The 24440-nt window shown below is 45.0% G+C and overlaps 1 protein-coding gene across 5 annotated transcripts in view; it reads right to left on the bottom strand.

The window, feature by feature from the left end:
* ATXN7L1 (ataxin 7 like 1) overlaps positions 1–24440 on the bottom strand; it is a 223984-nt gene that overhangs the window by 113186 nt on the left and 86358 nt on the right. The window contains exon 4 of one of the 5 annotated variants that reach the window (XM_058523574.1): positions 5291–6540. The exons of the other annotated variants lie outside the window; for them this stretch is intronic. Coding sequence (XP_058379557.1) covers positions 6455–6540 — 86 coding nt within the window. The 3' untranslated portion in view covers positions 5291–6454. Of the gene's footprint in view, positions 1–5290; positions 6541–24440 lie in introns of those variants that run through there. 5 annotated transcript variants of the gene reach the window in all.

Raw genomic sequence — 24440 nt, 5'->3', positions numbered from 1 at the left:
AATGAATGGTGAACAAAATCAGATGAGGTTCCTGCACTCATGGAGCCGAATCTACTGTTTATTCCCAAACAGGCTTGTACTCAGGCTTATGCCCTGAGAGAGCTGGACAACTGGCCTCATGCAGCCCCAGGGACAGATGCAAATGCTGTGTTTTGGTGGGATTCTAGACTGAAGCTGAAAAATATCAACACGCTGAGGCCGGGTCTGATAAGAAGAACAAGAAGGAAAGATAAACCCCCACCACCCCTATTTTGGGTCTTCCCTTATTGCCCCCCCACCTCAGGTTTCCAGAGTCCTACTCTTGATGACTTTCCCCTCTATGGAAACTAACTCTCACCCAACTTATCCATACCACGGTGGTAAATGCTCTGGGGGAAGTGCACTCAATAGGGTGGAAGCTCTCAGGCAAAGGAATGATGCCCCAGCTGGAGGGAGAGGTGCATCACAGGGCACCCCAAAATCACACCATTGGGGGGTCGCTTCAGATTGGCACTTGCAGGGACATCAGAGGTGGAGAAAGTGGGGGGCTAAGTCCCTCTAAGCAAACTTTGTGGTCCTTAAAGATTACTAAAGATAAGGGAGGAGGGAGGGCAGGGAGCAACACGGCTATTGTCAGGGTCCAGCTTTGTTCAGGAAAGGTGGGTCTGCAGGGGCTTATTCCGTTACTAAAAGTAACTAACTAGGTAATTAACTGTATACCTGAAAGAAGGGAAAAAGGAAAGACCAAGGGAGTCTTCTGTAGCCAGAACCTAGAAAAGCTCCATTAATAGGCCCTCTTCTGTTTCTCATTTCTGACCAAGCTGCCAGACAACCCCACTGGTGAATTTCCAGCTGGATTTATAATTTACCTCTTAGTGAGAAAAGTAAGACATATTTTATTATAAGACACTCCCCCAAAAGCCAAATTCCTCACAGACTGTAGGTAATATGAACCCCAAGTGGACTCATTAAAATAAGTTTTTATTGTAACATAAAGCACAGGCACTTAAAACCACACAAAACAAATGTATTGCATTGGGAATGATGAGAAGGCAAACGTCCCAGGAACCAAAGTCCGGTGAAGGAAGAGAGCTGTGCCGGCGACCCTAGAGCCCCTCCACGCATCTGTGGCCCCTGCTCCTCCCAAAGTAGCCCGCTCCTACCTGACTTCCTTGGGTTTATTTATGGTTTTATCACCCAAGTGTGTATCCTTAGACACTGTAGTTTAGTTTTGCCGTTTTTTTTAGACGTCTTTTAAGTGACCAGTTCTCCCTCCATCGATTTCTTTTCCTTACCATTCATCTGTCGAAGGCTCAGGCAGTCTAAGCCGCAGTTTCCTACTGTCTGCATTTTGCCTGTGGTGCATGTCAACACGTCCAAGTGCACTCATTCTCAATGTAAATAATCACCCATTTGAAAACAACCTGTATGCAAGCTGTGTTCCGAAGGAGGGCACCACACACCGTAATCACTCTCTCATGAGTGTGTGGGCAAAGGGGGCGCTCACAATGGAGGTAATGAGGCAGGGAGGAAGTTGGGATCTGGGGGCAGCTCTCTGTGGATCTGGTGATTTATGAAAATCTTTTTGCAATTTGAAGTGACCGAGGAATGCTTCTCTTTAATGTCTTCCAATATAGTTTGCTTCAGCAGGAGACACATTTGGAATGGGGTTTGGCATCATGCTATGCTCGAGGGTCCAGGGTTGTATAACATTAGGTTTTATCAAAGATGATTGCATAATAGGATGTAGTAAAAACCTAAGGAATCTAACCCACTAACCAGACTCAACAAATGTAATAAATATAAATGATGGATGAAAGGAAGATTAGATCTGGCCATTTACTTAAGGTTTGGAGCAAGAAAACTAAGCTTTAAAATTTTGTCTTTTCTCTAATCTCAGCAGGCAGCCTGACGAACATAATTATTAGCATTTTCAAAAGGCTTTATCAAATATTGACTTAATAAAGGGAACATCCACTTAACGGTGACCTCCAGACACCTCCGGTAAGTCCAGGACTCTAAATTATATGCTCCAGGCTAAGCAACCCACACAATGGACAAAAGCAATGAGCAATGTCCTACTAGGAGACGGGAGGTTTTTTAACACTTAAAATTAAATATGTGTGGGGTCTGTTTTGATTTGCACAGAAAAAAAAAAGCTCTGAAACTGATGGATACAATAAAAAATTCAAAAGTCAAGTCATCTTCAAACCCAATAGGCTGCCGACACTACCTTCAAAACTTTATTACAGCCTTAGTTGTACAGCCACAAAAGGGGCCTGAAAGACATCAGAGGAGGAATAAAAGAAATTAGGCAGCGGCCCCAAGTGATCACACTCTGGTTCTCTATTCTTTCTCTCCATGGTTCTCCTAGGGATTGTATTTGTGAAAGAAATCAAGATTGTGCATCCTCGTTCCTGTTCACAGTGGAGAGAAGGTGGGCCAGGTGGGAGACGCAGGGAGGGAAAGATAATCAAGAGGACTTAATGCAGATCTGACAGGCAGGTGGATTTCTTTCCTGGACTCAGGAGTTTTTAAGATCTGCTTGCAGGGGCTGGCCTGGTGGCATAGCGGTTAAGTTCGCGTGCTCTGCTTTGGCGGCCAGGGGTTTGCAGGTTCGGATCCCGGGCGCGGACTGACGCACCGCTTGTCAAGCCATGCTGTGGCGGCGTCCCATATAAAGAGGAGGGAGATGGGCATGGATGTTAGCTCAGGGCCAGTCTTCCTCAGCAAAAAGAGGAGGATTGGCATGGATGTCAGCTCAGGGCTGATCTTCCTCACACACAGAAAAAAAACAAACAAAAATCTGCTTGCAAGATTGGGTTCCTGCTCTTATAGTATAGATGGTAAGTGATTTCCAATCCTGGTTTGTACAGTGCTCTAGGGTATTTCCAATGATTACAATATGTGTGTTTAAAATTCTGGAAACCAAACTAATTTGAAGTCACTTTCACTGAAAAGGCAAATATGATTCAAAAGCCTTTTTCTTCGTTATTGTCCTAGTTTACCTTTCTGCAAGATCTGACACTCCTTCTTGAAATCCCTTCCTGCCTGGACCCTGCGACACTGTTATTCTGATGTTTCAAGTCTAATGCTGGTCCTCCCGGCTGGCTCGTGCGGCTCTTCCAGACCCCATCTCTGGATCCCCAGGAATTCTGCAGAGCTCTCCCCTGAACCCTTTTCTCGTCCCTACCCCCCTCCCCAGCCGCCACTCTAAACCCCTTCATGGACTCCTCTCTTCTCAAGATTTCCAACTCCAGCCTGTAAGAGCTACCCACCCACGGTATGCAATCCCCTAGGGCAGGCTGGGCTGGGGCCCAGCAGTGATGTTTGAGGGCAGACCAGAACTTGCAAAGGGGGTTAAATCGATCATGGCTTCCATGCTTCTCTTAGCTCACTTCTCACGCGGGCTGGGCTTGGCATGAGCACGTCACGTGCATTGTGGCATTTAATCTTCATGCCACCTCTCTGAGAAAGCATGATATACCCATTTCTACACATGCCCTGGGAGAGGGCAGGAGCTAGGCGAGGCAGAGCTGAGCTGTGATCCTAGCTCTGAGCCTGGCTCTGAACTGTCACGCTCTTCTGTCTAAAGTTGGAGATTTTGTCCTAGTGTTTCTGGAGACTGGAAGGATCAAGAGCTTCGGGGTCTGCTCCTTCAGTGGGAGGACAGATCAGTGGTTACAGGTTCCAGCTCTGCTGCCCCTGCCATGCAACCGTGGGAGAGGGTCCTGCCCTGTCTGCACTCAGCCCTCCCCACTGACCACACAGCTTCCCCAGGAGGGTCCACCACTGAAGGCAGGAGGACGTGCGAGGTCTTTACTTTGTACCTCCCTACACTTCCCAGTCGGAATGTGGTGATCTTCCAGGGACTGTGCCATTTGTAGAAGGACCAGGGCTTTGGCAATCCTTCTTGCAAACTGTGTGCATCAGTTCATAGAAAACCACTCTACTGATGAGACTCAACACTTGAACCCAGGGCTGTCAAAGAAAGTCCTTGACCTGGGAGATGTGAGGAAGAGGACAGAGACATGCACGGTTCTGTCTTTGGATCAGCAACAGGCTCTTGAGCCACCCCTGCTGAAGGGGCACTATGGCCAGGGGCCTTCAAACTCTCTGAACCATTTCAAAGTCTTTTTAAATACTGTCTCCATTCTGCATAAACCCATATTCCGCACCACCAGCTACTACATGGAAACGAAATATTTGGTGGCCTTTTCTTCTAGTTTGATCTAACGTTTTTCCTACTGAGTACCTAATTTTGTGAGCCAGGTTTGGAGCACTGGGGGTGAAGATGAATGTTGAAATAGCCACGGGGCTGCATTCGTTCATCATGTCTTTCTTACTCATTGGGAGTCAGCCCTGAGATGATCAGTGTGCGGCGTGTGGTCAGCCTGGGCCACTCACTCACCAGGCCCACACACAGACTGGCTGATCAGAGCCTGGCACAGGGCTGAGGCTGCCATGCTGGAGGAGTAACCAATCAAAAGGACTAGGAGCTTAGTGTGTGTGCGTGTGTGTGTATTAGAGTGACGTACCCTGCGTGGATGGCTGTGGTAGGAAGTGGGGTGTGATCAGAGAGACAGAAAAAAGCTCCTAGAAATGTGTGGTCATCTTGGGATGGATCTCGTGCCACAACCTGCACACACGGCCCTATTCCTATTGGAACCCAGGGAGTTAAAAATGAAACAACCCTTGAAACTGAAACCTAATTATCCATGTCAATTTATTAAATAACTAAGGTTTTCTGGGCCTTATTAAAATAAATGTTGAGTGTATTTTCTTATCCTTTGACGCTCACTTCTTCACTTGTCAGCACCTGCCACCAGCAGCTGGAGTAACCTCGCCAATTTTGCTGTATGTGCAAATCAATTTGATTTCCCCCCAAAAGATAAAAATCAGTCGAGTGATTAAGTTACAATTAACGCATGTCACTGAAGGCACAGACAACATGAAAAGGCTGAGGAGGACTTGCCCCAAGGTCACCAGGGACTTCCTTCCACCCAAGTTAAATGATTTTTTTTCTCATTCTCCTTGCCTGCTCTACTCTACGTGATATTGTGGGCGGTCAACAAGCTTCTTCCTATTTCTTGAAATTCTCCCCTCTTTTGGTTTCCATCATACTATCTTTATGCCAGGTTCCCCTCCTGGATCTCATACTGGCTACCTAACTGTTAATCTGTTCTTTCATTAGTCCGTCCATCCGTCCATCCATCCGTCCGTCCGTCCATCCATCCATCCACCCACCCACCCACCCATCCATCCATCCATCCATCCATCCATCCATCCATCCATCCACCCGACAGACGTTTAAGGACCCAACGTGCCAGGCACTGGGAAAAAGGACACAGTATATTTGTCTTGTTTTACAGTTAAAAAATGCTTTTATATATATTATTTCATTAATTGCTTGCTACAACCATGTGAGGTGGGTGTTGGTATCCCCATTTTGTAGATGAGGAAACACGCTCTGAGAGGATCTGTGATTTATTTACAACAGCACAGCCAGCAGGTGGCAGAGTCTAGACATGAATTCAGTAGTCTGGACATTTCATCCCAGTAAGAATTCATAATGGCATTCTCTTACATACTAGTCTAGTGTAATTTCTTGACTAGTCTCATTGTTCCTAATTAAATGTCACAATCCAGTCAATCCATATTTATCGAGACTGTGCTAGGCTCTGAGGGATGCCAAGACTGGGTCCCTGACCTCATACAGCTTGTGGTCTAGTGGGGAAGACAGACATTAATCATATGTTCACACAATAAACACGTTTTCAAGGTATGAGGGAGAGCTGACCTAGTTATGAATATTAAGGAATTCTTCCAGGAGGAAGTAATCATTAAGATGCATTCTGAAGGATGAGTCAGAGTTAGCTTTGGGAAGAGATGGAAGAAAATCATACACAGAGAATGAAAAGCATGTGCAAGGGCCCTGTGGCAGGAAGACCCAGTGTGCTGAAATTTTCAAGGCCAGCTTGACTGGCATATAGTGAGTGAAAGGGAGGTGGACATAGGATGTGGTTCAGACCACATAAGACTTTGTAGCCACGATAATGATTTTTACTTTTAGCTTAAGAGCAATGGGAAGCCACAAGTCAAGAGAGTGATACGATTAACTTTGATTTTGATTCTGACTTCTGTGTGCAGAACGGATTGTAGAGGAGCAAGAGCGGAAGCAGGGAAAACAGCTGGAAGGCTTTTGTAGTTGTCCAGGCGAGAAGTGATGACAGCTGGGGCCAGGGTGGTGGTGGTGGAGATGGAGAGAAGAATCCCACAGGGGCCCCCTGCTCTGCTCAAGCCCACGTGCTCCCTAAACCCTGTCACCAGAGTGTGCTCACGAGTTTGCAGTACATGGGAGCTTGTCCACACTTCAGGGCTCTGCTGGAGTCTCCTCTTCCGGGAAGCCTTCTGCAGACAACGCCAGTCCTCCCAGATCTTTCAGAAGTGTGTCTATCTTCTGCATTGTCCGTTCTCACACCTGCTTTTTCTCTATGGCTTGGCTGTTCTCCGGTCCATTCCTGGAGGTGCCTTCATTTCTCTTGTTGTCTTGCTTTCTCCCTTTGGAAAGTAAATGCTTTGTTGGCATTCGCTGAATGGTATCAACAGGGCTCCTTTGGAAATTACATTTGTAAATGTTTACTCATGCCAATTGCCTTTTTTATTTTTTCTAAATTAAACACTGGTTGCTTAAATCTGTTTTCATAATCTCGTTCTACCAAAACATATGTCCCAATTTTTCTATTATTTCCTCTAAACTCTTTTCCATATTTCTCCTAGTAGAAAGCAGTTTCAGGGGGATTGGAGTGGGGGCGGGGTAGGGGCAGGAGTGTAATTAAACAGGGGCTGTCTGACCAGAATTCCTATACCTTTTAATGGGGTATTTGATTAATCTTTTCCACAGGCACCATTATTCATGCCTTGATGGAATCTCATTTTATAGCCCTTAATACGTGGACCCAATTTATCCACATCACATTGTATTCTAATACTTGTCATCCAAGTTTTTAGCTATCTCCTTCTCAGTGTAAAATCATCAGCAAGTTTGATTAGCTTATTTCCTGGGGATGAGAAGGGAGATAAGAAGAGACACAGTACAATATGACCACCAATGGTTCTGCATCCTCAAAAGACTGCTAAGTGAAATCCATTTATGGAGCCGGGGTGGCCAAAATAAACATCTGCTCCCGGGGAAGGGTGTCTGTGTGGGACCTAGGAGCCGCAGCCACAAAGGGCCAATGCCTGTTGTGCCTGGCAGTACTAAACCACCCTCCTGAGTGGGATCACTTTAATAAAAAATAGTGGGGCTCCTCCTCTCCCGCTTCCTAACATCCCCTCACCCCCCAAATATCCTTCCTGAGAGGCACAGCCCAGAAGCTCCTCTTTATTTTAGCATACCACTTCTGCCTTAAGTCCCTGTTCTTTCCCCACTGGGGACCTGGTAGGCCAGATAATCTAGAAGGAGATGCACAGTGCTGTGTGTTACTCTCTCTCCAGCACAGAGTTGGCTCTAAGCAGCCAGCCCCTTCTTCCTCTTCTTTGGAACCAAACCTGAGCCTTGGGATTCATAGGTGGCTTCAGTCCTTTCTAAGCAAGGTTGCCCCTTGGCCTAAAGGCAAGACCCCTGTAGGATGGTAGGCTCAAAGCCCACAGAGAGTTTCCAATGTCCCTTCCTCTACCCAACCACCTTTCCTCAGCCCAATCAGGCAAAACTCCCACAGCCCCCTCTGGAGTCCTTTTAAAAGCTCCCACCATCATTTCACCAAAGGCCCTATATCAATTATTCTTGTGCTTTTCTGAGCCCGGCAAGAGGAGGATGAAGAGGCCACTCTTTGTGGTGGTGCTCCTCCTTCAAGAGGTCGAGCCTCATTCCCCTCCCCTCGAGTGTGAGTCAGACTGAGTGACTTGTTTTTAATGAACAGAATCAAGCGGAAGTGACAGTGTGTCACTTCTGAGACTAGGTCATAAAAGGTATTTTGACTTCCTCTCTCTCTCTCGTATTGTTGGCTCTGAAGGAAGTTAACTACTATGTCATAAGTAGCCCTATCGAGAGGCCTAAGGTACTGAGAGCAAGGAACTGAGGCCTCCTGCCAACAGCCAGGTGAAGGCGCCATCTTGGAAGTGGGTCTCCAGACCCAGCCAAGCCTTTAGATGACAGCAGCTGTGGACAGCTTGACTGCAACCCCATGAGGGACCCTGAGCCAGAACCACTCAGCTAAGCCGCTCCCAAGTCTCCAGAAAATGCTCAAGACAATAAATATTTGTGGTTTTAAGCTGCTAAATGTTGGGGTCATTTGTTATGGAGCAATAAGTCACTAACACACTCTCACTATCTCAGAGGAAGGCCTTGGTCCCCTCCGCCTCTTCAATTCCCTTCTCAGGCTCCATTTGATCTCCTCTCTGCTCAGGGAGCCTGGTGTCCCTCTGGTACCCTCTGCCAACCCATCCCTGGCCTCTCCTGTGTCCTCACAGTCTCGAAGACTCTTTCCTGAGAAGAGGGGGATGGAGGGAGGAGGAGCTCTGCGTGGCCTGGGTTTGGAATGCTAGCTCCTTGCCTGCCACCCAAAGTGACATCTGGAATTAGGAGAATAACTTTTTGCAGAGAGCAGCCTTCCTCAGGCCATGAAACTCCCTCTCATTTCTGAACCGGGGGCCTAATGACTTCAGTCAGGCTCACAGTAGCCATGAAAAGACTTCGCAAATAACGCGCTCCCTTTTGTATCATATGCTCACCTCCTGTACCCTTTTTGCTCATCTGCAGTTTCTGCAAAAGGTCCTGTCTCTTTTCAACTTTGCAGTTAAGTGCCTCTGACACTAAGTGGGGATTCCAAAACTGGAGGGAGATGCAAGCTGCCTTAAATGTTGCAAGGTTTGCCACTCTACTCCACCCTTCCTGGCGGTGTCCCCCCAGCAGACACCACAGTCGTAAAGGAGGTGGTGATCTGGCTCTCACTTCTCTCATAATTAGACAAGAAACACAAGTGTAGTTTTTGATGAAAAAAAAAAAATCCAGCTTGCTCTTTTATCTGGTTAAATCCTAGTCATTTTTAGAAAACCTATCTCAGGTCTACGGGACAATGTCAGACAGTTATAGATGTCAATCTCTTGGAAGGCTTGGAAAAGGTAAAAAAGCAGTGGCCCTAAGCAGTGGAGTGGACCCCAAAGCAGTGGTGCTCAAGCTACAGCCCCTGGGCCAACAGCATCAGCATCCTCTGAAGGCTTGTTGGAAATGAAATTATTGGGCCCCACCTCAGAGCCACTGAATCAGAAACTTGGGGGGTGGGGGTGGGGGTGGGGGTGGGAGTGGGGGAGGGGAGCAGCAATCTTGGTTTTAACAAGTCCCCCAAACAATTCCAATGCATGGTTAAGGTTGAATATCACTGACTTAAAGGATTAAACATCTAAATTATTCATTCATTCATTCATAAGACATTGACTGAGTGCCTACTATTTGCCAGACACTCTGAGGCAATGAAGAGGAATTATAAGGAATTCCTTCCTCAAGGAGTTCACAGCCCTCCCTTGCCTTGCTTTATGACAGAGCTTGAAGAGAGAGCAGGAATTCGAAGACACTAATCCAAGGAATGCAAACCATTCTTTACATGTAACTCTTTTCAATGGACAGGAGGCACAACAAAATTGTTTTTTTCCAGGAATGATCATATTCTTAAATAGTAACTTTTCTAAAGAAGTCAATGTGTGGGTTTAATATATCATGTACAGCTGGCTCAGCCTTATAATCTTAAAAGAAAAAGATTATGTGATTTCACCATGAATGAAATGCAGAATTACCTTAAAGATTCACTTATGCATCTGTCTTTTAATGAACAAAATTTTCTGTGTTTCATTATCTCCCTTGAAGAGTTTCTCCTCTCTTTTTCTGTAAGTCTAAGTAAGTCATAACAACTAAGATGTATCATGTGCTTCCTATGGCCGGGCTGAGGGATGGCTCTATATTTGTTAACTCATTTGATTCTCCCCCGACCTTATGAAGTAGACGCAGCAAACACAACGGTCTGTAGATGAAGAAGAGAGGCTGGAAGAGGCAGGAAGAGGCACCCACACCCATCTCTCAGCCCCATGCAAATTACTCTCCCATGCTGTACTCTCAGCCCCAATGGGTCATTTTGCTGCAAATTAAAATTGCTTAATGGGGAAAACATAAAAGCAAATACCACCATCCCCTAAAAGATTTCCAGTATGAAACCACTGGCTAAAGCTTGAATTGAAGGATTTACTTTTAAATGTTAAAGTTTATGCTAGATTTCTCCTTCAGTACTAAAGATAATTAAAAACTGGCTATAAACTCCTATGGCCACCAGCATTAGGGGTCTGCATAAGAATCTGGTACATGCTCAACAGATCCAGCTTTGAGAAGATGCTCCACATCTGTTCCTTTCTCAGGGTGCCTCAATGATGCTCAACGACTCACTGTAATACTATTAGGGCAGAGATTTTCCTGTGGTTGGGGATGAACTCGAGTTGATCCAGCCATGGCTGGGACCTTGTAAGTTAGGATGCCCAGTTACTCTGGCAGCTGTGGAGATGAAGGGTGTGACCAATGACCACAGAAGAAATCAAAGCTGTCTGGCTGGACCTGCAGCACACTCAGCCCCCTGGCATGGGCATGAGCCTGCCCTGGCTAGCTGAGTTCATCTGCCACACAGGCCTACCCTTCTTCATTTACAGGGGAATCATGGGTCACCCATGTTTTGGCAACCAGGAGGCTTCTTCTGCCTATTGCATCCTTGGGAATAACTGGGTGACTTTAGCTATATGCAACCAAGAAAATCTAAAGTCCATGTAGGCTGTGTAGAAAACTGTGTGGGTGTCTTTTGAGCCACATACAGAGCATGCAACTCAAGGTGAACTGAAACGCACCCACCTTTCTCATCGGCTTTCTGTAATCAAAGTGTTTTAGAACATCAAGTCCAACCCCCATCTCTTTCTAACTCAGGGGTTCTTGCTGGCTTCTGCTGAGACACTGATGTGATTAGTGGCATTCTGTGGAACTACAGACATGAGATGTTGAGCTCACAAACGTGTGATTCATTTCAGGATTCTAAAATGAGAAATGCACCTATCAATGGCACACTGGAGGCCGGGAGATTCTGAGAAAGCACTTCATGCATATAAATGGGACATACGATGAAAAAATTTGCTTATGGTTACAATCCTGAAGCCAGGGACCACCCCACTGTGCTCTCCATCCTTGCGGAGTGACGGCTCCGCGGGAAACCGCTGGGATTAGACGATCCTGCATTTGGACACCCATCTGCCACCTCATTTATCTACCTGTGACAGGGATAGTGCTGGAAGAGAATCAAAAGATGACAAATTGCTTCTGGTTTTAAAGGAGCTGTTCAGGCTGGGTGTACGCCCAGGGGGAACCAGGTTTCACGCCAGGAGCCATCACTTCATCCCGTTATAAGGCCACATTTTGGCAAACACCAACCAGCAGATGATTGTTATCTCCTTTCACCAGTGGATTTAAAGACACTAGCTCAGAAAGCCTGAAATGCAGTCATTCTGAAGACGTCCGCAGCAGAGAGCAGACCTGCCCACACACTGCAGAGAGGCAGGACGGCAGGCATCGGACAAGAGTTCCAGATGAGAGGGGTTCTTCCCATGTTCAGGCAGACATAACAGGGGAATGATTTTGCAAGATTCCAGAGCAGAGATACAGTATTAGTAAATGACTCTGGGAAAGGCTGACTCAGGTGAGATAAGGACAAAAATTTCTAGGATACTGGCCATGGGAACCTGCCTGTGTGGATACATAACCCCCAAGCTTCCAACTTCCCTGGGGGCAGGGAGGAGGCACATGACATTTCAAGACAGTCCACCTGAGCACAACTCAGCCCTCCACAGCCCCTCTGCCTACCAGCCAGGGCTGGGCATCCCAGGGGCTGTGGTTTTTCTTCCTTCCTTCTAGTCTATGCTTCCTCTCTGGGAATGACCATATAATTCGTGGTCAACACATTCAGTCCTCTGGAGGTGAACTTTCCTCAGCTAGTCCAGTTTGAGTTTCTTCTCTGTTGTGTGCTGGAATCCGCAAGGCCAGAGAGGTGCCTCTCTATGCTGATGACTGCAGATGCCAGGTGCTCTTCCGAGCATGCACTCGGATCTCCTCATTTCATCCTCCCGACAATCTCTGACATGGGTGCTAATATCACCCTCATGTTGTAGATGAGGAAACTTAGGCACAGAGACGTTGGAGGATCGGCTGAAGGTCACCTAGCTGGTACATAGTAGAGCCACAATCACACCCAGACAGCTTGGTTCCAGGGTCTGGTTTGTTCCTAACCCCTGGGCTGCCTCCCTAATATAAGCCCCCTGCAGACACAGCAGCTGAACCCCACATGAGCACTGGTTCGCCCAGGCCTTCCTGGTTCCCCAGGCCCAACCCTCTGGAATCCACTGGGTGCCTGGAGCTGGAGCACAGGGCCTGCAATGTGAAACGACAGAGGCTCATCTCCAATCCCCCTATTCGTTTCTAAATTCAGGCCAGACGTCCACACGTTTATTTGTGCTTGTTTGTTTTGAACATTCAACCATGTTGCCCCAGACTGCTTCACAGACGGTCTCTCTGTTCCCCTTCCTTAAACAAGCACCTGCCCCCCTGACACCTCCCATCTCGGGCAACGTTCCTGCTGCCACTGACTGATGCTCCTCGCCTAACCTCATTATACATTTCAGCTAAAAACTCCTATTTTCCACATGGCAGCGAGGCATATTTATACCTCAAGTCACATGCCAAGGCATTTTTAAGTTTCTCATTTCTAATAATAACCTTGGAGCACAACCACCATGCCCATTCCACAGACGGGCAAAGATGGGAGCTCAGGGCAAGGTTGCAAAGGAGTCCTCAGCTGCCAGGTCTCTCGAGCCACTTATATACAATTCTCTCTCCAGATTGCTTCCTCTCATCTTCCTGTTTAACAAACTTATCTAAGGCCTGGGAATGAGAGATGCTATCAAGATCAGGTAGTATTGTATCTGTGTCTGTCCTCCAGCTCTCAGAACACTAACAAGCAATTCTAAGCTCTGGTAGTAGGAACATCGATGCTTAGCTTTCTGCCAAAACCCATTCTCATTAGCGGTTTTGCATGCATGAAACAGATACGTGGAGTTTTTGGTCCGCACAATTCTCTCCTCACCCCCTGTAACTAATCAGAATGCTGAGTGGATTTATTCTCATGCAGAACACAACCAACTGCCTTCAGCGTCTGCTGAAATGACCGTAACTTTTGTTCTGATGGAATCTTCTGGCCAGGAAATGAAAGAGTAGATCATAAGCTATAAGCAGACTGAATAATATTCCTTCAGAGTCAAAATTGTAAGACCATTTCTCAAATAGTTATTACAGAAAGCTCAGATGCCATGTGAAGGAGATACAGGAAAGCTGGAGGATGTGTTCACTGCACTAAGTCTGGAATTAGAAACAACAAATGTTGGAAGTGTCATAAAGGCCAATTTGCCTCCAATAGTGAGGACACACTATTTTGCTGCTGCTGTGCATTTTTTTCCCGGGGTCTCTGTTCACGGAAAATGCCATGGGGCGAGAGTCAGGGGTCCTGAGTACTACTCCCAGCTCTGCCCCTATCAGTTATGTGACCTTAGGAAAGTTGCTGAACTTTGAGTTTCCAAATGTGGGAAGCCAGCACTCACTAGTCTACCTCAAAATGAACACGCTACTAGACAGTACTTTGTAAATGGTAAGATGCTGTAGAAATCTAAGATGTTTCTAAAGGTATATGATCACCCTCCAAAGGCAGCAGAGAGAACAGAAGCCCTCCATCTCTGTTTTCAAACCAATCACCTTCTAGACATCCTGCTGTGAAGTGGCATTTGCGAGTGTAACCACGGAAGGCAGTGCACGCCCCAGCATTCAAAAGTGGGCAAAGTGCATGATTTCACTGGTTCACCATGTCTACTCATATTCGCCCTTGAGTCCTTATCTCACCATCCAAGGCCACGCTTGGCACATAGTGGTACTTGTAAACATGGCACAAATCAAAGAACGCCAGTCTAAGGATTTTAGGCCCTCTGGTGCAGAAAGTCTGTCTGGGGGAAAGGAACTGGGTCTGAGAGGGGTAATTTCTGGAAGGCTGAGTCTAGGGTGACCAGCTAGCTGAGACCTAAGAGATTTCTTGGGACGAGCTGGTCACTCTACGTGAGCATCATATTTGAATATCCATTTTGCCTCCTCCCAGCTGGTGGGAAATAAAAGAGCTGAACTAAGGGAAGTCCGGTGGAAGGCATGTGTGTCTCTGAGTTCCTAGAGTAGATCCCTAGGGATTTACAGCCTGGGCATGTTTTTTCCCCTTTTGCCCCTATTAGTTTCTATTTCCTTAGCTGACACCATCTTTTCACTGTCAGGAATCCAACAGAATCACACCCCTTCTATTTTTCCTGCATCAGATTATCGCCTCTAAGATATTTCCCTGATCCCTGTCGGTGGCTTCCTGCCACCAACTAAATCTTCTACCTGACAGCTCGAGGCATTCCGTGCAAAACTGCAGCCTTCAGCAGGCCTTGCACTTTGAATTGTCAGAAGTGCTCTGTGCAATATTCACCAGAACACGTGCACACCGCAGAACTGCCATCTGGATCAAGAGCTGACTGGTGCACGTAGCAGGGAAATTACATTTTGGGCCAGTGAGGAGATGTGATCGGTGGGGATTTCCCTTTTAAAAACTTACAGCTAAAGCCTGCCTGAGACCATTCAATATTCATAAGTGGAAAGCAGAGATGGCGTTCCTGTTCCGCCAAGAGCAATAGCTATTTATCACAGCAAATGACTGAAATCGTTGTACACACAATGCTTTACTCAGTGCTGTAAATTACGGTGTACAAAAGATTAAACTTAAGCCTAATGCTACCCTTGAGCTTCAACAGCTGAGTCCTATAAATGGATACCCGTTAAGAGGCGAGAATCTCTTTCCTGGTTACTATTTAAAAGTGTATCTCTATTAAAAGCTTGTCTTAAACATAAATTACCAGGAAGTGTGCCCCTGGCCCCAGGCAGGCTCTTTCTCAGGGCACTGACTCACAGAGTCACATCTAAATGACACAGTGACAGGCCTGAGACTTGAAGCATGTGCTGTGCTGACCTCCAGAGGGATGGAAGTGAGAGGGACTTCACAGAGCGCTGAATGAGCACTCACTTCCAGCTTTGCCTGAAGAGGGCCAGGGAGGGCTCCACCAGGCCTTAAGAAGACCTTTGGAATTAAAATGACCCTGAACCGCAAACCACTTCAAAAGGGGTGTTTCTTCTGGTATCTGCTGTTCTGTGAAGTACCAAGGAACCCTGACCTAGAGCGGAAGCCCCAATTTTTCCAGCTAAATTTTATTCTCCAAGCACTTGCTCCTCCAAGTGTGGTCCACGGACCAAAAGCACCAGCATCACCTGGGAGTGTGTCAGAATTACAGACTTACTGAATCAGAATCTGCATTTTAGCAGAAACCCCAGAGGGATTCCCATGCACATTACAGTTTGGCAATCAAGGGATAAGTAAGCAGGTGTCAGCAGGGAGGAGCCCCTTGATTTTCTCACTGGAAATCACTACACGTGACAAACAGGAGCTGGAAACAGGCCCTAGCAGTGGACCATAGGATTCTGGGTTCTCTTTGTCCAATCCTACTTTGGAACATTTTCAGGAACTTAAAAGAGAGATTTTTATGAGCTGGGAATGAATGTATCACTCTGAACTTGAGAGATGACCAAAAGCACCCCAGGGTGTAAAACAGTGTGAGTTAGCAAAAAGTTCATGCTTTACTAATCAATCAGGATGTCTCTAGTTCCCCTGTGAGCCAGTAGGCTGAGGATGCCGCAGAATGTTTTGGGCAAGGATTTCAATTCTTTGTTGTAATTACCAGCTGACTTTAAGTGGGAAAAGTATGCAAAACTCTTTGTGTTGTTTGATAAGACAGAGATCCTGGATAACTGTAGTCTTTGTTAGAAAAAACAATTATCATTAAGTATGCATGTTAAAAACTTAATGGTAATCATTAAATAAATAGATTTATATAGATAGATAGATTTAGAAATAAAATAAAATCTGTTGTGGCCAAGCTAGCAGAGGGAAAAACAGGAAGAAGGTTAACAAAAGTTTGCTAATCTAATGGAAGCCAAGAAAGGAGAACAAAGGAGCAAATAAAAGCAAGGTAAACAGAAACACAAAAGAAATAAATCCAAATATATAAAGTAATCACAATAAATGTAAATGGATAAAACTCACCCATTAAAAGACACTATCAGATTGAACTGTTTAAAAAGCCAGCTATATACTGCTTACAACAGAGACACCTAAAACAAAATGATACAGAAAAGTTGAAAATAAAAGGTTGCAAAGAGATAAGGCAAATATATATCAACCAAAAGAAAATTGGGTAGTAATGTCAATCAGAAAAAATAGGGATGAAGATTCTGCAACTGAAAGGCATGAGCCATAAACTTATATGCACCTAATAGCACAGCCTCAAAATTGTACAGCAAAGCTGCCAGAGTTCCAGGGGAGACTGACACACTCACAACCATCACAGGAGACTTAAAACCCTCTTCTCAGAAATTGCAGACCAAGCAGACAAAAATGGCAAGGACATACAAGATTTGAAAAACAAAAAACCCAACAAATACATGAACTCTGCACACAAAAGAGAGATTATACAAATTTTCTAATCACATGTGACACATTTAAAAAAACCGATAATGTGCTAGTCACAAAGAAAGTATCATAAGTTATAAAATGGATAACTTATAACATTCTCTGGCCATCATAAATTAAACTAGAAATCAAAAATAAAAGAATAGTCAGGCCTCCCTCACCACCCTTTACATTTGAAAACTAAAACTACAACCCTAAATTACCACTTGGCAGTGGTATGACCTTTTTCTATGTGTGGCCTAGTTGCTATGGGACCAGGTTAATTTACATGACATTTGCCAGGGGTATCACCAGAAACAGGAAACTCCCTGAGCCATTATAGCTTCATTATTTTATGATTTGAACTAAATTCTAAACCAAGGGAAGGTGAAGAACCCGACTCCCGGAAGACAAGGGATGTGCGTGGGTTAATTATGACCTAGTCGTGCGGCACCAGAAGCTGCCATTGGCTCACTCCCCAGACCATGCCCTGTTCTGCCACACTAAACCCATCTCCTGCTGGCAAATGCTGGTTGGATGAAGAGACTGTCCTAGAAGTGCTCCTGGCATCTGGGAAAAGGTGCTATTCAATTGACATGACATCTTACAAGTAATAGCATCCTGGAAGCTAGCAAATACTGTAGTTAATAGTTTGTATGGGACCTTCTGTCTGCTCTTTCACAGGGCCAAGCAATTCTGAAAAACGACCGGGAAATGCTGCATAGGAGACACAGGAAAAATATAGGTCCATGTGTCTCAGAAGTAGAAAGCACTCTTCCCAAGAAATCCTGCAAACAAAACCAAAACCAGACCGATGGTCCTTCGCCTGGACTGTGCTGCCAGCCCAAGACAATCCCAGTGGTGGCTGAATAATGAAACAGATATTAAAAAGAAAAACACCAAGTAACCTAAAAAGGACGGAATGCAGGATCAGGGTAATATTGATCAAACTGCATTGATGGCAGGTCTGCAAGTTCTGTGGGTGAGGGGTGGGGAGATGGAACAATAACAAGATAAAAGAGAAGACCACAGCTCTTCTGCCTGTGCCGTGGGCACCGGACGCGGTCCAACAGTCCCGTGGTTTCCTGGCTCACAAACACACAAGCCAGAGTGGAGCAGCTCTCACCGGCACCCCCTCCTCCTCTGTGCCTTCTCACTGGTCTCCCAGCCCCTCTTAGCAAACACCACCACCACCCCCCCCCCCTTCAAAGAGCAGCTGAGGCAAAGGTTTGTTGCAAGGGCAGAGGGTGAGTGTCACAAGTGATAAGAATGTGACAGGGGCAGCTGAGAAAGCGGCACAAGAATTTTAAAGGAGCTGCTGTCCAGCCCCTGCCTCCTTCAACACACTGGTAACTTGATTTGTACGCACTTGAGATAGTGCCACCATCCGGATGATGACCCCGAGCTGACAGCAATGCGGGTCACTGAGTTAGGGGTCAGTCAGGGCCATAGACCACACCACCTTACTAATGGGGCCGGATGCGGCAGCGCTCGTGGAGCAGGCAGGCACGGGTTTCAGAGAGTTACGCCTGGGGTGGGTGCAGCCACTTATAGAGACAAGCAGAGAACCACAGCCACGACACAAAGGAAGCCACACTCCGCTCAGAAAAACGCACCTCTGGAGAGGGCTTGGGAAATTGAAGAAATAATTCCTGGGAGACAAAGGCAAACACATCTACAATGCTAATAAACAAAGAACAGGGTTAGTCAGAAACCGAATCTTAGAAATCTGTAGTTCCGGTTTAGTAAAACAAAGACTATGGTTGCTTTCTCTGGAAAAAAATTACTATTCATTCCATGTGAAGTAGGATTCATCATCGTGAAATCGCTTATGTACTCTTTCATCCTTTATTCCCCCCATTTACATTTTCCCGGACCGATTTATTTCCCAGGCGTCTCCTACGCAGCATTCCCCAATATGCACTCATTTTTCAGAAGTGCTTGGTCTTGTGGAAGAGCAGAGGAAAAGTCCTACACCAACTGTTAACTACAGGATTTCCTTGACTCCAGGAAGCCATTAATTGTAAGACGCCACATCGATTTAACCACACCTTTTTCCAGGGTGGGGGGCAAGAAACCGGCCACGGTAAATGTACACACGATGGGAAGAAGCACTTTGACTTTAGAAACTACAGGGCTTGAACCTTTAGAGACCGCAGTGTCCCCGAGGCACACCTACGGACCAGTTCTTGTGTGACACCTTCGGAGGTAACTCGCAGCGACCCCAGGCAAAGCACTCAGGATCAGCTCCTTAAGCAAATACTCCAGGGGCCCTTCCAGAAGGAAAACTGTGACAGCGGAGCGGCAGCTTAGACGGGAGCTGGGTTCTAGCATTGAGGTGTGAGATGAAAGTCACGTATAATCAAAATCACCCGTGAATACCCTTCTGCTCATAGAGTACAGCACACACGGTGTGGGGAGAGTGGGCTCTCTCCATGGCCAGTTTCTCCTCCAGAGTTGGAAAAGATCTTTGTTTTTCTGCCAGGGCACCAGATGAAGGAGTGGGCTTGTGTCTGGAGCCATGTTATTAGCAAAAAAACTGCATTATTATTACCCAGTGCACGTGGTTGAATTCAGATAAATTAACAGTGATGAGACTCCAAAGTGGAAGAGATGATTTTTATTTTTCTCTCCAAGCCCTCTTAGTGCTTTAATAGGCTAATAGCTGCTGTGAACCTCAGGAGGGGAATCTGGCACATGGGGTTTCCCAAGCAAATGTGTCCTCTGGAACTCTAGCTCTCAGAGGACTGATTCACTACTCCAGGAAGGAACTCTGCTTGGGAAATGCTGCTCTACTCACTGCTCAGGATGGGGAGAATTCCAAAATGACCTTTCGAATCAGTGCTGGCAACATTCTTTCCTCGGATTTAAATAAAGCGATGACTGTTCCCCTAATTTTCCTCGATGGATACAGCTCTGAGGAATGGCATGGGGCAGCCCAGAGAGGACAAGCCAGCAATGAGTCAGAAGCTGGGGTCATGTTACAGTGACAGCCCTCCAGAGCTCAGCTGTGGTCAGGGATCACAGCAGCAGTCTCACAAGAGCTCAGTGAGGAAGGACGTGTCCCCTGTTCCAGGCTCTACGACTGCATCTGAACAGAGATGATCGTTCTCTTTCAAGTAGCAATATCTTCTAAATGAATGTACTTGCTTACATGTGGAATTTGGCTTATTTACAACCGGCAAGCCAATTTTCCTTCCTTGCTTGCTTCCTTCCTCCTTTCTTCCAAGATTCGTTTTTTCAAAAGTATACTGATCACCAGCTGTAGATCCAGCACTCACGTTAACTCAGGGAATGTAATGGTGAACATGACGACAGGGCTCCTTGAAACTCCTAGTCTGGGGTATGTGTGTGTCTGTGTGTGTGTGTGTGTGTGTGTGTGTGTGTGTGTGATGGGGATGGATAAGTAAACAAGCACTTGGCAATAGCCATCATATATGCTAACGTTGGTGAAGCGGAGAGTGCCAAGAGCACTTGAATGGGAACTGAGGGAGTCTTTCCTTCTACCTGTCTGTGCACCAAGTCAGGAAGTGGGCTCCATGCTGGGACACAGGGATGCATAATGCACAGTCTCAGCCCTTGGGAGCCCAGTGTCTAGTGTTCACAGGTGACTCTGCTGCACAGTGATCGGTGCCATAGGATGCAAGGATGCAGGAGGCAGAGGGACCAGCTGACGATTTGGTCGGGTGGCAGCTGAGCTCAGCAGAAATGCGGAAAAACACTTAGGGTGTTGCTAGCCTAAAAAGAGGTCTATCAGTGATGTAAAAACGAAGTCACTTGCACTCAGAAAAAATCCCAAGACACAACTAAAACGGCTATTGTCAAGGTCGACAACAACCTTTGGTGGCAAATCCAGCAACTTCTCTTTTCAACATCTTGGCAATACAGCATCCATTTATGATAAAAACTCTGAATAAAATGGGTATAGAAGGAAAGTACCTCAACATAATAAAGACCATATATGAGAAACCCACAGCTAATATCATCCTCAATGGTGAAAAACTGAAAGCTATCCCTCTAAGAACAAGAACCAGACAAGGATGCCCACTGTCACCACTCCTATTTAACATAGTATTGGAAGTCCTAGCCAGAGCAATCAGGCAAGAGAAAGAAATAAAAGGGATCCAAATTGGAAAGGAAGAAGTGAAACTGTCACTATTTGCAGATGACATGATTTTATATATAGAAAACCCTAAAGAATCCACCAGAAAACTTTTAGAAGTAATAAACGAATATGGTAAAGTTGCAGGATACAAAATCAACATACAAAAATCAGTTGCATTTCTGTACACTAACAACGAAGTAGCAGAAAGAGAAATTAAGAATACCATCCCATTTACAATTGCAACAAAAAGAATAAAATACCTAGGAATAAACTTAACCAAAGAGGTGAAAGATCTGTACACCGAAAACTATAAAACATTTCTGAAAGAAATTGAAGAAGACACAAAGAAATGGAAAGATATTCCGTGCTCTTGGATTGGAAGAATTAACATAGTTAAGATGTCCATACTTCCTAAAGCCATCTATAGATTCAATGCAATCCCTATCAAAGTTCCAATGACATTTTTCACAGAAATAGAACAAAGAATCCTAAAATTTACATGGAACAACAAAAGACCCCGAATAGCTAAAGGAATCCTGAGAAAAAAGAACAAAGCTGGAGGTATCACACTCCCTGATTTCAAAATATACTACAAAGCTATAGTAACCAAAACAGCATGGTACTGGCACAAAAACAGACACACAGATCAATGGAATAGAATCGAAAGCCCAGAAATAAACCCACACATCTATGGACAGCTAATCTTTGACAAAGGAGCCAAGAACATACAACGGGGAAAAGAAAGTCTCTTCAACAAATGGTGTTGGGAAAACTGGATAGCCACATGCAAAAAAATCAAAGTAGACCCTTACCTTACACCATGCACAAAAATTAACTCCAAATGGATTAAAGACTTGAATGTAAGACCTGAAACTATGAAACTTCTAGAAGAAAACATAGGCAGTATGCTCTTCCACATCGGTCTTAGCAACATCTTTTCAAACACCACATCTGACCGGGCAAGAGAAACAATAGAAAAAATAAACAAATGGGGCTACGTCAAACTAAAAAGCTTCTGCACAGCAAAGGAAACCATCAACAAAACGAAAAGACAACCTAACAATTGGAAGAAGATATTTGCAAACCATACTTCTGATAAGGGCTTAATCTCCAAAATATATAAAGAACTCATGCATCTCAACAACAAAAAAACTACCAACCCAATTAAAAAATGGGCAAAAGACCTGAACAGACATTTCTCCAAAGAAGATATACAGATGGCCAACAGACACATGAAAAGATGTTCAAAATCACTAACTATCAGGGAAATGCAAATCAAAACTACAATGAGATATCACCTCACGCCCGTCAGAATGGCTATAATTAACAAGACAGGAAACAACATGTGTTGGAGAGGATGTGGAGAGAAGGGAACTCTCATACACTGCTGGTGGGAGTGCAAACTGGTGCAGCCACTACGGAAAACAGTATGGAGATTCCTCAAAAAATCAAGGATAGAACTGCCATATGATCCAGCTATTCCACTGTTGGGTATTTATCCAAAGAACTTGAAAACACCAATTTGCAAAGGTACATGCACCCCTGTGTTCATTGCAGCGTTATTCACAATAGCCAAGACTTGGAAGCAAGCTAAGTGCCCATCAAGGGACGAATGGATAAAGAAGCTGTGGTATATATACACAATGGAATACTACTCAGCCATAAGAAACGATGAAATCCAGCCATTTGTGACAACATGGATGGACACTGAGGGTATAATGCAAAGTGAAATAAGTCAGAGGGAGAAGGTCAAATACCGTATGATTTCCTTCATTAAGTAGTAGATAATAACAACAATAAACAAACACATAGGGACAGAGGTTGGATTGGTGGTTACCAGAGGGGAAGGGGGGAGGGAGGAGGGTGAAAGGGATAATTCGGTACATGTGTGTGGTGATGGGTTGTAATTAGTATTTTGGTGGTGAACATGATGTAGTCCATGCAGAAATAGAAGTACAATGATGTACACCTGAAATTTCTACAATGTTATAAACCAATGTTACTGCAATAAACAAAAAATAAAAAAAAAATAAAAATAAATAAATAAAAAACCAAAATCAACATCCTGGCATTTGACCAGGTCTATGAAACGTTTTCTTCTTTTGGCTTCCTTGTCGTCATCTCTGCTGCTTTTCCCATCAGGTCACTGGCCATTCCCCTTCTAACTCACCCTGAATGTTGACCCCTCCCTTTTCCAATTCAGTCCACGAGTAAATTCTGTCTACATCTACATTTCCAAAATGGATCTCAATTTGTCTTTTCCTGTCTATCTGCACAGCTAAGCATTAGTCCCTATGAGGTCTCCCAGGCTCCAAGCAGCCAGAGGGATCTCCTGAAAACATAAACCACATTATGTCTTTCCCTCACTCAATACCCTCCAGTGTCTTCTCATATACCCAGAACACAACCCAAACTCCAGCCTCTGGATTACAGGGCTCTACAGATCTGGTCCCCACCACCTCCCTGAAGCCCTCAAACACACCTCACCTGCTGATCTCTGGCTGTGCTTTCTGCTGGGACACTCTTGTGCCAGCTCTTCATATGGTTTGATCCTATTTTTGTTTATGTTATTTAATCTACCAGAATGTAGCCTTCAAGAAAACCACGTCCTTATCTGTCTCCTTCACCACCATATCTGCAGCACTAGAACAATGCCTGGCATACAGTAGGTGCTCAACAAATATTTTTCAAATAAATGAATGAATCAAAGTCATGTGACACTGAAGAAGGTAATCCAAGAGATTCAGCCTTCAAGAAATAAGCTTTAACGAGATTATAAGTTTTTTTTTAATTAAAGATGAACTCAACAATCCCAAGGTTATGAAAAGCCTATTAATCTATCTCCAAATTTGAGCTGAACCATTACATCTGCTATTTGTTTATTTATAACATCTCTACTTAATTCACAGAAACATGCAAAAAAGGGAATTTCATTGAATTTAGAAGATATCACCTACTGTTTGCGGGTCTCACGAATCTGCTCATTTGCTGGAGATACACAAGAAACCACAGGCAGAACTGAAGGTGGTGCCCACTCCACCTCTTCTACAAGCTTCCTTCTTTTTACATTTTGATATTTAAAGGTCTATTTCAAATTCTGTGGCTAAGGCTCTAAACACATTCACTATAACGAGTTATTCATCCCTCTCTCCTCCCTTCAAAATTGTGCCCAAGTTCTTCACCTATGCCAGTAAGCAGACAAGCTCAGTGGCATAGGTGAGAAAGACGGGAAAGACATGGAGCTCAGCTGCCCCAGGCACCTGTCATTTAGTCTCCAGCATCCTACAGGGGACAAAAATGGCCTTTCTGTATCAAAATTTACTTATGGTGTTGCAGGGAGTTCAAGACCCAAAACATTTGACCAGTAGAGTGGCTAAAGTGACCTGGAGTCAGACATAGGTTGGAACCCTGGTTCTGCCACTTACATCAGCCTGATCTTGAGCAAATTTCTTAAATCCTCTGAGTCTCCTTTTCCTTGGGTGTGAGATGGGGATAATACAACCGTAGCACCTTAGGGTGGCGATAGGATTAAATAATACATAAAAAGCTTAGCATGTATAAGTGTTCAACAAGTGTACTAGCTTTATTGTTATTGTTATTTTTGTCTTCCATTAGCAAACTAAAAAGAAAAGCCAGGGTTTGGGACCAGGTCAACCTTCTATGTCCTAGCTAGCATTAACTCTAATTTGAGCAGTAGCAAGTTCGAA

The sequence above is a fragment of the Diceros bicornis genome, chromosome 3 (genome assembly GCF_020826845.1).
Source record: "Diceros bicornis minor isolate mBicDic1 chromosome 3, mDicBic1.mat.cur, whole genome shotgun sequence".
Taxonomy (NCBI): domain Eukaryota; kingdom Metazoa; phylum Chordata; class Mammalia; order Perissodactyla; family Rhinocerotidae; genus Diceros; species Diceros bicornis.
This window is presented reverse-complemented; position numbering and strand designations above follow the sequence as displayed.